The sequence below is a fragment of the Phyllosticta citribraziliensis genome (assembly GCF_038025025.1).
Source record: "Phyllosticta citribraziliensis strain CPC 17464 chromosome Unknown J3D65scaffold_7, whole genome shotgun sequence".
Taxonomy (NCBI): Eukaryota; Fungi; Ascomycota; class Dothideomycetes; order Botryosphaeriales; family Phyllostictaceae; genus Phyllosticta; species Phyllosticta citribraziliensis.
In genome coordinates, this window is record NW_027117344.1 from 663,235 (window position 1) to 676,190 (window position 12,956).

Here is a 12,956-nt window from a genome sequence, read left to right on the forward strand (position 1 = left end):
GCAAAATGAAACAGCGAACTCCGTCCAAGGCCGTTTTTCCATCCAGGTGTCGTGTCCAGTCCAGTCCCGAACTGGATTTGTAGATTCTGGTCGATCCTGAAACCCGCGCGTCGGCTCTCACCTCAGCACATCATCATCGCAAACGCTTGATCCGCCACGATTCTGACTGGATTGTCAAGTGAATTCGCGACATCATGATGCGGCTCCAACTCAAAACAGAGCTGCTGCCATGGCAATGGCAACAACTGCGCCTCCAATGCGGTTTCGTGCAGCAGCAGCGGTCGTGACCTGAGGAGGCCCAGTAGTCAAGGGAGTGGTTGGAGTAGGCGGTACAACAGGCGTGCTGACATTGACGCCGGGAGTGCTAGTAGCATTGGCGCCACCACCGACTCCACCGGCGCCGCCAGCAGCGTTGCCTGCACCGCCAGCGCCGCCGGCGCCACCAGCGCCATTACCGGCGGCACGGGTCGGGATTGGTAGAGGCGCGGTGCCCGGAATGGTGCCAAAGGGGAAGCCAGGTGGAGGAGATACGCCAGCAGGAATGCCGCCAGCGCCGGGAGTGACGAATCCCGGAGTGGTGCCAGCGGGAGGAGCGCCGGGAGGACAGAATGCATTGTTTTTGCCCACGTTGGGAATTTCAGGAGTGACGCGGACAAAGTTGGCGCATGTGATGCGGGTCAAGTTGGCGTAGTGGAAGACGATGCTGCGGTTGCCAATGAAGTCACCAACTCCAGGGACAAGGGAAAGGTAGACGTCTGGGTAGCTGTCGTACATGTTAGCCCAATAATCATACAGATTGAATATGAGCTGGACGGTACTTACTTGGCAGAAAAGGCCTGACCTTCAATGACACCATGCTTGCCGCTCAAGTCACCAACTTGGCATGTCGCTGGCTTCTTGGGGTTGCAAGGAGGCTTCTCACCGCGAATAAAGGGGTCCAAATGGGCCAAGGTCTTTGTACAGTTGCCGTCAGGGGGAAGAGGCTGGTCGTGCACATGGTAGGGAAACGGGCCACCCTCAGCAGGGAGGCCTGCAATGTTGACCTGGATCTGGACAGGAAGGCCAGGGCCGACGGAAGAGGCCACCACGACACCTCGTACATTGGACTTGGGTTGGTCGAAAACGGCCTGATAGACGGTGGCCGGAGGATTGTTCAGGTTCTCGATGGCATCGCCAAGCTTGCCGGTGGCTTCTTCCTGGGCAAAGGCAAGGGCGCTGAGAGCGGCAACGACGAGGGTGGAGGAGAGCATTTTGAACGATTGGCTACGAGTGGATTCCTCGTGGACGAGCAGTGATGGATGGTGAGCTGGGCAGGCAGCGGACAGGGCGGACTCGAGAGGTTTTGAGAAGGTTGTGAGTCGTAGCAAGGAAAAAAAGGTAGTCCCAACTGGCCAAAGATTAACGACGGACTGCAAGCGGCTATGTTGGCGCGGGCGTTTACTTTATTAGGAGGGAGAGGAGGAGGAGTGACGAGAGCAGCGGGGGACGCTGACCAATGATGTCAAGTTGGCAGGGGACTTTGAGATTTGAAAGAGGAGAGTGCTGGGCGCAGAGCGAGTTATTAATCCGGAGTCAAGGTAGATGAGAGGGATGTTTTGGGGCGGTGGTCATGAATAATAAGGTGTTGGTGACAGGCGCAGTCCCTGCCGCTCATCCGGGGTAGACAGGCATGCCCAGTTCTGGCGTGCAGCGGCACTGCAAGGTAGGACACTCTGCGCTCCCGCGTTTCAGCTGCCCTGGCACCCTCGACCGACAAGAAACGGCTTTGACGACGAGAAGACAGGGCTGACGCACATGAGTGAGCCGCATCCCTCTTCACGCGTCATCAGTCGACCTGGACTGCCGCTGCGCCTGCTCTGCTCTATTCCACCCTGCTCTGCTCAGCTCAACACATCGCAAGGCGCAGCGAGGCCACAATCCACATGCACCCCAAGGAGAGCACGGCGCCAAGTTGTGTGACTGACCCCCTGCGTACTCTCCAGTGTCAAGACGGCGTCAGGTCAGTCATTGTGCTACCCCCAGGAACAAACCCGCTGCGCGTTTGTACAGAGACCCAGCCACCGTAGATTGCGGCCATGTTCGACGGTAGTCACTCCCGCGGGCCAAATGGCCATGTCGCGTCGCAGCGCTCATCCTCTCTGCTTCAGTCGCCCGTCATCGCGTTTGATGCCCGAAAACCGCTCTCTTCTGCGACCGGGCGACCCGTTCGTTGCAAGCTGCTGACCATCTCTCTTTGGTGCCGCGTTTGTCGCTGGTGTGCCACTGGCCGGCTACTTCGGTACGTCTTGTCAGCCTGCGCCCTTCCTTGCTCTTTTCTTGCTTGGTTGCTTCGGTTGCTTGCTCCCCAGCCACCTCGCCTCAGGAACGCAGGCTGTTGTTGCTGCTGCTTCGTCGACACGGCTCCAGATTTGGTCGCACGCCGTCAGCGCGGCTGCCGCTTCCCCTGCCGAACACGAGAATTCTCCATTCCTGGCCCTTGGCTGCTGTCTCGCTGACATTGCTCCGTTGGTTGCTTTTCTCGATGCTCACCCAAGACAAGACACACCAACCACCCACCTAAGCGTTGGAAGAGTGGTAGCTCAGCCCGCCAACGCGCACTGGTTCCCTTTTCGGGAAGAGTCGACGGATCCATCCAACGCAGGGGCGAAGTAGTTCGTCGATCCTTTGGGGTCGCCCCGCGGGGACTGGGCGGGAACTGGGAACACGACAACAACCCTGCTGCTGCCAAGTCGATTGCCCAGACGGGAGCTAGAGGGAGCCAACCACTCCGTCCAACTCCCTTTCCATCTACCACTGCCATGGTATACCTCCGGCTTATTTGGCCACACCGTCAGGCCTTTCCTCCACCATACATCATCAAACCGCTCCCTCCGTCCTTCTCTGCCGTGACCTTGGAACTCGTCAATATGCCGTGTATGCCTCAATGGCAGACCGGCACCTCTGTTTCTCTTCTCGAACCCAGCTTACATCTGACCACCCTACCACCTTACCTCTCCCTCGACGTTGTCGCATACGTCATTTGAACATTTCATTCCTCTGCTCGCCGTCGCGTGCAAAAGAAGGATACCGGCTCTCGGCCATGTCTGTCGTCCGTGTGCCCGCGCCTCGAGCAAAACCAGGATGAGGTCGCATCTGACATCGCCGATGCAGCAAGGAGGGAATCGACACGAAGGAAGGTGATGAAGCAGACGTGCTCACCATCGAAGCAGGGAATTCTTTCACCTCGACCTCCGACCACACGCCTCCGACACGCGACCAAACGGGACCCCTGCTGCTGCATCTAACGCCGTTGCGCGTTGTTGCAAGGAAGCAAGGGACGACGCGCAAGGTGACGACGTGGGTGCGGCTGCGAGCCAGGGAATCTCTCTCTGGCTGTGAGTCGTGGCCGCCATGTTTCAGAGGCTCTCTGACCTTGGCTTGCCTGGCTTCCCGGAAGTCTTGGTGTCTCGAATATACTACCTACTACAGTACCACTGTCGATACTCTCGTAGACAGGCGCGGATGGATTGATGGTCGGAGGACAAGAATGCCGTCTAGGCCGACCACTTTTGATGGCAATGCGCTCGTCTGTTGCGTAGCCTGTGTTTAGACTGTGCGCCGAAACAGTGACAGTGACAGTGGTATCGGAGAGTAGATGGGAGGGTATGGGTCACTCGCTCCAGTACTGTCTCCATGACCCTAGTCGAATGGAGCCAGGAATTGGCCAAAGATGAGAATATGTACTCGGAGCAAATGAGGCGTGTCTCTAGTGGAAGCCAGCCAAATCAGGCAATTCGTGATGCGGTGGTTCAACTCTCGTGGGTCTCTTTCGCCATCTCTTAGCCCTGCTCAGCGTGAAGCCTCGATGGAACTTTGACTACTTTGACCAAGCGGATAGACCGTTCGTCGTTGAGTTGGAGGCTTGTTATGTGACTGGCAGACCTGGAAAGAGACACTGGAGCGCCGTGACAGACGTGGAGGCAGGTCAGGGGGAGTGAGTAAGAGGTACACAGAATAGGGGGGGTTTGCGATGGTCGACTCGCCACAGTCAACCGTGCGAATCGCTCGTAGAGACCGACTTCCAGCCGTGCCACTGTAGCCATCAAGGTGCAGAGGGAGGAAACACACGACAGAAACCCCGAGTTCTGGCACCCCAAACACAGCAATACAAACGAGGCCCAAAACAAGACGTCCAGGTACAGCTCCAAGCGCCAAAACAGCTGCACAGCAGCAGCAGCACAGCACGACATTTCATTCCTCGACCGCGAAGCATTCTCCGCAACCACAAAAATTGGCAGACAGACGAGCGTCGAATGGCTGGGATTCTTTTTTTCTTTCATTTCATTTGAGCAACAAGGAGACGAGAGGCACATCGCCGGGTAGCGATGATCCCCAGGTTTCCTTAGCGCAACCAAGGCGAGGAGGGTGGGGACATGTTTGTTTGAGTCTGCCAATCCACACCATTGCCTTGGCGTTATCGACTTTGTGCTTTCCGTCGTTCGCAGCCAGGGCTGAAAGAAGACATGTAGCCCGTGGCTCCCGAGGCAAGCGCATACCGTGAGAAACCTCGTTCGCCTCGAATCGCCCGCCCCTACGTCGTCGAGTCATTTGTCTCCTTCATTTCCCGGTTCCTCTCTCGAGTCCCGCGCGCGCCTCTCGAAACAAAAACACCGCCGTCTCTGTCCGCGACCATCTCTCTTTTTCCTCTGAACATTTTGAGGTGCGTTCCCCCCCGGAACAAGGATTGGGGTGATGGTATAATCCACGTAGTCTTTTTCTTTTCGAGTTTTCAAGGAAATTTATTCATTGAAAAAAAAAAAGTAGCGGGGTTGCGCGCCCGGTTGTGGTATTTAGATGGACGAAGGGTAGAGCATGACGCGGACGGAGGCGCCGAACGAGCGGGGAGGGAGGTTGTGGTTGAACTGGGCGCGGACGGCACCGTTGTTGCCTGTGAGCCGAATTCCATCAGCAATCAATATCCTCGTCATTGTCCCACGTTCCTTTTCGAGATTCTCGAGTCTTCCTCTTCCTCTTCCTCTTCCTCCGGAGACCAGTTCCGTGGTATAGTTCGTCGATGGGTGCTTTCATGCTTGCGAAGGAAAAAGGGAAGCGTACCGTGCACGCGCGTGATCTTGCCCCAGATGGCCCTGATCTTGGAGCCGCGGACCTCCTTGGAGGCGCGGTAGACGAAAGCGACGCGCTTGCCGAGGTAGAACCTGTGTATTCCGTGTCAGCCCAAATTGCCCATCGCATTCTTCATCCAAAGCGACGCCAGAAGGTTCGTCTCGTCCTGGTGGGGGAAATCGTACTCAGCCTCGCCCTTGTCCTGGACACCCTCGAGAGCAAGAATGCTGTAGGTCCTTTAGTATCGCGTTCTGAAAAGGCCCTTGTATCCCTCTTCTTTTTTCGTTTCTTTCTTCATCTTCTGACTGCTGTCGCGGTGGTTTTGGGCGGAGCTGACCTCGTGTTGGGGTTGGTGTTGCGCTTGCCGCGCTGGTAGCTGAGGTGACGGCCCCTACACACAGTGTCAGGAACTCTGGAATCTTGCGGTGCTCGTAGCGGAGCGATGGTTCGGTGGGCCGTACTTGACGTAGACTGTGGTAGATCAAAAAATGGTGTTAGCCGTCTGCGCGAATTCTCGACAAAGTCGCCTGTCCCCACGGCAGCAAAATCCCACTTACGCCTGTGTCCCTTTTGTTCGCTCATCTTGTCTGCGGTGCGCTTGGATACGTGGTTGCGGCTCCAGGCGGGGTTTCGGTCGTCTCTCGTCTTGAAAACCGACCCTGCTCGAGACAAGGAAATTGCCCGGGTGCGTGTGGCGGAGCTAAGGTTTCTCCGCGACCGACAATCCCCGTCGCCCGGACATTTCCCGGCTGATCTATCCATGACGCATTTTCAAGCGCTGGATTTGGTACGGTCAAATACTAAGTTCGTCTTGCAAAGTTTTGGCTGTCATCACACAGTCGCGGAACACGCTGGTCAAATCATTCGTGCATTCTTTTTTTTCTTTCATAAGCCTTCTAGACGTACAATCATTTCCATACAACCGACCCGAAGTCAATTCACCCAATCCAAGCCACCAGCAAGCGCTTTTTTTGTTCAATGAAATTCCACCACGCATGCGACCACCTTGCCTCAACGAGCTCGCTGCTTACAAAGGCTTGACGAGAGCCTCGCCGCCCTCGGCCTTCATGTTGCCGTACTTCTTCAGGCGGATGGCCATGACGCTGATGAAGCCGGTGGTGTCACTGGGCTCGAAGTCGCCAATCTCGTCCATGCTGCTCTCGCTCATGTCGTACAGCTTCTCGGTCTCGGACCAGCGGCCCAGGACGCTGAAGGAGCCCTTGTAGGCGCGGCAGCGGACCTGGCCGTTGACGTGCTTCTGCGACGAGACGATCGAGTCCTCGAGGTACTCGCGCTCGGGCGAGAAGTAGAGGCCGTTGTAGAGAATCTATTTCAACGAGTCAGAATGCGTCCTCGAGTTTTGCTGTGGAATGAACGAACCTTGGCGTAGTTGAAGGTGACAAACTGGTCCCTAAGAGCGCGGACCTCCCTGTCCATGACGAGACCCTCAAGGTCGACGTGGGCAGCCCTCAGCATGGTGAGACCAGGAGTCTCGTAGCAGCCACGAGACTTGAGACCAATGAACCTGTTCTCGACAATGTCGATCCTGCCGACACCGTGCTTCCTGGCAATGGCGTTTGCCGTCAGGAAAAGCTCGACGGTGTCCGTGACCTCAGTCTGCTTGCCATCCTTGGTGTAGACGAGCTTCGTAGGCAGACCCTTCTCGAAGAAGAGGGTAAAGTCCTCGGGGGTCTCGGGGGCCTTGGTGGGGTCCGTGGTGAGCTTCCACATGTCCTCAGGAGGAGTGACGTTGGGGTCCTCGAGGATACCGGCCTCGTAAGAGCAGTGAGCCAGGTTCTCGTCCATCGACCAAGGCTTGGACTTGGTGCTGGTGACGGGAATGCCCTTCTGGGCGGCGTAGTCGAGCAGGTCGTTGCGGCCAGCGAAACGCTTGTAAAAGACCTCGTCACGCCAGGGGGCAATGACCTTGATGGTGGGCTGGAGGGCGTAGAATGCGAGCTCGAAGCGGACTTGGTCGTTGCCCTTGCCAGTGCAGCCGTGCGAGACGGCGAAGCAGCCCTCCTTCTGAGCGACGGCAATCTGGGCGCGGGCAATGACGGGGCGGGCGAGGGAGGTGCCGAGGAGGTAGACGTTCTCGTAGATGGCGTTGGCCTGGATGGCAGGGTAGCAGAGCTCCTCGACGAACTCGCGGCGGAGGTCCTCGACGTAGCAGGCAGAAGCACCAATCTGCTTGGCCTTCACCTTGGCAGCCTCAAAGTCCTCCTCCTGACCAACATCGGCCACTGTGTATCGTTAGCATGGCGCCAGCTCGTTCGAAGATTGGACCGTACTGAAGCAGACGACCTCATAGCCCTTGATTTCTGGTTAGCAGAGGTCGAGAAGTGAGATGAGAGCAACTTACCTCCTCGAGCAGGTATGCAAGAATGCAGCTGGTGTCAAGACCACCGCTGTAGGCGAGACAAACCTATGGCAGAGGTTAGCACCTTGATGAGATGACTCAATGCCGAAGAGCTGTCCCCAGATTGTAAACACTTGCCTTGCCCTTGGACATGTTGATGTGCTAGTTTAAAGTTGTGTGCGTGGAGGAGAGACGTGAGCGAGGCTGGAGACTGTAGCGACGAGAGTCAATGGCGCGTGAGGAGTACGAGATGCAATGGTCAAGAGATGGGAGCTTGGGAAATTTGTTTTAATCCATGCAGGTGGAGCGATAGCGGCATTATCGCGGGGAAGACAGCGCAAGTGCTTCCGTTCACCGCCTGCGAGACACAAGGTCCTGGGGTGTGCCTCTTATCTCAGCGGGTGACTCAGCCCCGCGCCGTCGAGATTGGCCCCTCTCCGGGATCGCATCTCATCCATTCCCACTGGTTGCGGCACGCTGCTCTGCGGGTAGACGCGGCGTCCCGGTCGGGATTATCGTCTTGCATCTCCCAAACGAATACTTGCAGACCAGTGCGTCCAAAAATCGTCTCGCGCCATCATCATGATTTTCTTGTTCAAAGGAGAGACGATGGAATGCTGTATACCTGCGCAGTTCGAGAATATATGTGTATGCAATTCGTGCCCAACAGCCCCCAGTACTCCTCGCTGATGCTCAAGGTAAAGAAACAAGTTTTGCTTTGCAACAAAGAAACAACAGTGCCGCTCCCTTCGAGAGCCACCGCCCGCCCATTTGCTTGCGAATTAAAAGAAAAAACAATCCTAACGTCGCGACTTGCCCCCAACACACACGCCTGGACACAAAACGACGAATTGTTTGACTGTATGAAGCTCCCGCTCAATGAGCAAGGAGGCCGCCGATAAAAACAAGAGGTAGTGATGGATCGTGTGGAACAATGACTGGCACTGTGCGCAGTCTCAGCGGCTAAAGTGACCGCTGGCCGAAGAACCCTCGCTGCTTGGAGTCTGCGGCGTCTGCGGTTCGAGCGACAGCTGAGAGCGCAGAATCATGATCCACTCGTGCTGGAGCAGCTCGGCCGCCGTCGCCCGCTTGCTCGGGTCCCGCTCAAAGCATGCCTTCAAAAAGTCAATGCCCTGGTCGCTGAGCTGTTCACGCGAAGGCAGCTGTGGCGGATTGCCCTGGGCAATGTTGTACATGATGGCCCACTCATTGTCGAGCGAGGCCCAGGGACGGCGACCCGTCGCCATTTCGAGAATGACGCAGCCGAGAGACCAAATGTCGACCGCACCGTGGCGGCCCTTGTTCTCGCCCTTGATGACTTCGGGCGACATGTACATGGGAGTACCGGTCATGGACTTTTGACGGCCCTGGCGCGTGGAGGCGTGTTCGGCGGCGAGGGTCTTGCCTTGCTTGGCAATGATTTTGGCGGCGCCAAAGTCGACAAACTTGATGACACCGTTGTGGTCGAGGAGAATGTCTGAGGGAATTAGCAAAAGATGTGCTGCAGGATTTAGGGGTACTCACTTTCAGGCTTGATGTCTCGATGCACGACGCTACTGTCGTGAAGGTACGCCAATCCTTCCAACATCTGCAGCGCGTACACCTGAATTACGGTTTCATCCTCGATACGACCATGCTCGAGCAGTCCAGCCAGTGAGCCGCCAGAACAGTACTCCATAAAGATGTACACCTTGTCGCGATGGGGCTCGATTCCGTAGTACGACACGATGTTCGGATGGTCAAGCATCTGCAAAACGCCCATCTCGTCCCGAATCTGCGAGACAATCGTTGGGATGAGTTGCGGATCCTGCAGGCGGATTTCCTTGACCGCCATGAGGTGGTTGGAGTCGAGGTTGATGGCTGCATACACCGAGCCGAAAGTGCCGCCGCCGATGAATTGACCCTGTTGCCATCTAAGCGTGACGTTGGTTGCGGACGAAGACAGATAAGTCAGAGCACGATCGGCCTCGTTCGAGTCCTCCAAGACCCGTCCGAGAGCCTGTCTCTCGGCCTCCTTTTGCTTTCGAATCTCTTCAATGTCCGCCAGCTGCTCGAGCCACTGCTCTCGGACAAGGGCAGCCGATTCTTCGTCATTCTTCAATCGGCTGACGTCCAGCTGCTTCTTGCCCAACATTGCGTCGATGCGCTGCTTCTCGGCCTGTGCTGCCATGGTAGACCGAGCACCCATAATGTCAAAGTGCGAGATGAGCAGAGACATGCAGCCGGCGACTTTGGCCCTGAGTTTTGCGTACTCTTCCTCATTCAAAGACAGGATGTTCTGGCCCCGGGTCATCATCATGGCAAACTCCAACGCGACGACCGCCCATCTAAATGTCTTTCGGTCCGAAGCAATGCAGTCATCGCAAATGAAACTTACCCAGTCAAGAGCCAATCTCGTGAGCTTGAGGTTGTTAAGTGCCCGGCGGTTGAAATCCATGTAGTAAACTGAACGCTGTCCAAACTCGGTGGCGAACGCGAAACAAGTTTGAATCAGTTCCTGGCACTCCAAGCCGAGGGTTTGCCTTCTGATGATTTCGACACTGTCCATGATGGTGTTGGAGAGCTTGTAGGCCACCTTCTTGATGCGTTGAAGCTCCAAGTTGACTCTCGGAAGGTTTGCTCTTTGCTCCACGAGCTTGGTCAGGTCGATGCTCGTTGCTTGAATGAAGGCAGTGTTGGCGTTGGCTAAGCGTGCCTGAGCACCATCGGCGATCAGACGCATGCGGCCGGTCTTGATATCGAGATGCGGCTGGCGCGCTTGAGTATGCATGCGAGGTCCATGCCAGTAATGGGGATGCTCTGGCTTTAGGACCAACAGATATGGATTCGTAGGGTCATCTGTGACTTCATCCGTGTGATAACAGGTACCGAGCAAAGACTGAATGTCTTGGGGGCGATCCATCAAGACAGGAGAAGCAATGAAGAAAAGGCCCTTGTTGTCATTCGAGGGAAGGGTCTCCACAAGGAAGTGTCCGCTCATTTCCAGGGCGGTGTACAGATCTTGCATAGACTCGTCATCAATGTTGATGTTGTACTCGGTCGAGTTTTCGAAGCGCGTCGTCAGTATCCTCGAAAAACGGAACAATTTTCGCTGCCGAACACGGACGGAATCCAAGATGGTCTTGTAGCGTTTGTCCATCTCCGCACCAGCGACCTCTTCCGGCCGCCGCTGCAGTTCCTTTTCAAAGTGAGCGGTAAGACGCGACAGAGACTTGTACGTGAGGTAGCTGAACTGTTCAGCAACTTCCACGTCACCACCCTCCAAGTGCTTGCCCAAAGACTTGGAAAACTCCCATTCCTGCTCCAAGATTTCGGCTTCCTTGAACGTATTCTTGTTTGCAGAAAGCTTCCAGTTCAACATCCTAAAGTAGAACTTGAGTGCGTCGAGCACGACGGCGTCGAAATTCTCCTCGATACAAGGTGGAGGATCCCAGCCTTGTTCAGGCTGAGAAACTACCGTGTAGGCTTCCTTGATCTTGATGGCAAGGTTGAGCAGGATTTGAAACTGCGAAATCATTTGCTCTGCCATCATGACGCCCTGTTGGGCTGGGTCTTTCATTCTCTTGGCGTAGGATAATCGCATCCGGATAATCTCTTGCACGAGGCGCGAGGGAAAGTTGATCAACGTAAGAAGCTCCTCAACATAGGGTGGAAGGTGGCGGTCGACAAAGGCATTGGCGTTTGCTATCAGGGTAGCTTTTGCCTTGTTGATGACTTGGTTCAATCCAACCAAAAGACTGTTGTCGCTTTGGAGAGATTTCAATCCGTCTTCCTTCAAGATGCGGTCGATGAAAGAAGAGTCGTCGGTCAAATGGCTGTCTCGCTCTGAACGGTCCCTTCTCTTGGAAAAATCCAGCTCGTCGTTGCCGACCCAGCTTCTCAAAATTGACAGCTCGGTGTTAATGAGCTTTGTCGTGTTGTACCAGGCAATGACGGCATCGCAGCTCTCGCGGAATGGCGCCGACGCAGCTCGTGGTTGGGCTTGTTCCAGGGCCTGCCATGTGGGATACAAGCTCTCAATCTTTCCAATCTTCTGGACCACATCATCAACCTGCTCCTGAGCTGTCAAACCAACTTCGGCCTCGCCTTTGATCTCAAAGGCAATGATTCCTTCGATTGTGCTCTTTGCTTTTGAGCGACCATCGTCAATCAGGCGTCGTTGCGCTTGCAGAGTTCTTCCGCAGGTTTTGGCTCGTATTCCCATCCAGATCTCCGTCTTGATTGTGTTGTCTCCCTGCGACTCGGTTCCGCCAATCAACCGCTTCTTCTCTTGCTTGACCACGTCTCCGGTCAAGACGCTGGCGAGCATTGAATGCCACTCCAGCCTTTCTCGATTTTCTGGACGCTTGAGCTCTTCTAACGAGGGCTCCAAATCATCGTTGCCGTAATATAGCAATGTTTCGTTCTCGTATGGGTCGTTTTCGAGGTAGTCGGTGGTCGAGGGCGACTCGTCATCCGTCTCCGAGTCTTCGCTACTGTAGCCCAGGCTCGGGGTACGCAAATCGGGGTTGAAGAATTCGTCATTATCTGGGGCGTCTTGCCGTATCCGCTCCACGTAAGCCCTTTCCTGTGCGCGGTATTCGGCGTTCGGGTTCCGGCGCGAGCGGTTCGTCGAGGCAGCGCGGTGGCGATTCGAGTTGCTGCCCAGCGAATACTGCTGCGGCCTTCGTTGGGGAGCATAGGCATTCGATGGGGTTCGCACGGCAGAGGGCCGAGGAGGTCTCGAGCTGGTCATGACTGGGGTTTGGGCTGGGACAGGCTCATAAACGCCGTTTGGAGGACCGCCGCTTGATCCGCGTGTTCGGGGGGCGTAGGCATAGTTTGCGGCGCTGGCCATGGGCGGCACGTCGTCGAGCGGCGGCGACACAATGGCTGGGGCAAATTGGTACTGGCCTTCGGTGTCGTCGTCGGAGCCATTGCGCTCCCCCGTTGCGCGGTCTGGATCCGACTCCCCGGACGAGGCAGAGCCTGACGAGTCGTTGCGCGGAATGTCGGGCGTGTCCATGGCGAGATCGGTGAGGATGAGGCTGTCCGAGGGCTGCTGGACAGGAACCTGCTGGAGCAGCTCAGTGAAGCGGACGCCGCGAGGTGTTGATGGGCCCGACTCGGGCTGATTGGTGGTGGCCATGGCCTTTGAGAGCGCAAGGGATCGGCCTCGAGCTTGGGGCCCGCAACGCGGGAACGGGCTAGGCTCTGTGTGTGGCGGTGCGAGAAGACGGACGACGCGGCTCAAACATCAAGGACAAAGAGGTGCGACGGGCTCTCGACTTTGCCGGCGACCATGGCATTCTTCATGCCGCTCGAGAATCCCATCGGATTTTTAGGTCATCCAGTCCGTCTCGTGTCCCCTCATGGGCCATCCTTTTCAACCGGACCCTACGCGCTCCACGTGAGGCTCCGCTTGGGGCCATGGCCCCTGTCCGGACGCGATCCCCAGCACACTTTTCGATTCCCAAAAAGGTCGGTCAATTTGCTGCTACTCCTAGGCCAACCG

The 12,956-nt window shown here is 56.2% G+C and overlaps 4 protein-coding genes across 4 annotated transcripts; all 4 read right to left on the minus strand.

The window, feature by feature from the left end:
• Positions 1-210: 210 nt before the first annotated feature.
• On the minus strand, positions 211-1,250 carry J3D65DRAFT_668413 (superoxide dismutase; the record flags this gene model as incomplete). The annotated part of the gene is made up of 2 exons (XM_066803115.1): positions 211-763; positions 823-1,250. 2 exons carry the CDS (start codon positions 1,248-1,250, stop codon positions 211-213), a joined length of 981 nt encoding a protein of 326 aa, XP_066654367.1.
• A 3,579-nt stretch (positions 1,251-4,829) lies between these two features.
• J3D65DRAFT_646257 (60S ribosomal protein eL33) lies at positions 4,830-5,685 on the minus strand (the record flags this gene model as incomplete). Its single annotated transcript, XM_066802265.1, has 5 exons — positions 4,830-4,927; positions 5,095-5,195; positions 5,289-5,330; positions 5,441-5,494; positions 5,657-5,685. The coding sequence occupies 5 exons, from the start codon at positions 5,683-5,685 to the stop codon at positions 4,830-4,832; spliced, it is 324 nt and encodes a 107-aa protein (XP_066654368.1).
• Positions 5,686-5,957: 272 nt separating this feature from the next.
• Positions 5,958-7,810, minus strand: J3D65DRAFT_626895 (argininosuccinate synthase). Its single transcript, XM_066800479.1, has 5 exons — positions 7,601-7,810; positions 7,466-7,528; positions 7,395-7,416; positions 6,484-7,346; positions 5,958-6,430 (listed from the first exon to the last, which is right to left on the minus strand). The coding sequence occupies exons 1-5, from the start codon at positions 7,613-7,615 to the stop codon at positions 6,131-6,133; spliced, it is 1,263 nt and encodes a 420-aa protein (XP_066654369.1). The 5' UTR covers positions 7,616-7,810; the 3' UTR covers positions 5,958-6,130.
• Positions 7,811-8,233: 423 nt separating this feature from the next.
• Positions 8,234-12,780, minus strand: J3D65DRAFT_396777 (uncharacterized protein). The gene is made up of 2 exons (XM_066795890.1): positions 8,987-12,780; positions 8,234-8,939 (listed from the first exon to the last, which is right to left on the minus strand). The coding sequence occupies exons 1-2, from the start codon at positions 12,588-12,590 to the stop codon at positions 8,419-8,421; spliced, it is 4,125 nt and encodes a 1,374-aa protein (XP_066654370.1). The 5' UTR covers positions 12,591-12,780; the 3' UTR covers positions 8,234-8,418.
• Between the last annotated feature and the right edge of the window lie 176 nt (positions 12,781-12,956).

Coding starts and splice junctions, on each gene's coding strand:
- J3D65DRAFT_396777 (XM_066795890.1), bottom strand. CDS start 12,590: ATGGCCACCACCAATCAGCCCGAGTCGGGCCCATCAACACCTCGCGGC. Junction 8,940..8,986: donor TCGAGACATCAAGCCTGAAA/GTGAGTACCCCT, acceptor TAATTCCCTCAG/ACATTCTCCTCGACCACAAC.
- J3D65DRAFT_626895 (XM_066800479.1), bottom strand. Junction 7,347..7,394: donor CTATGAGGTCGTCTGCTTCA/GTACGGTCCAAT, acceptor AACGATACACAG/TGGCCGATGTTGGTCAGGAG. Junction 6,431..6,483: donor TCACCTTCAACTACGCCAAG/GTTCGTTCATTC, acceptor TCGTTGAAATAG/ATTCTCTACAACGGCCTCTA.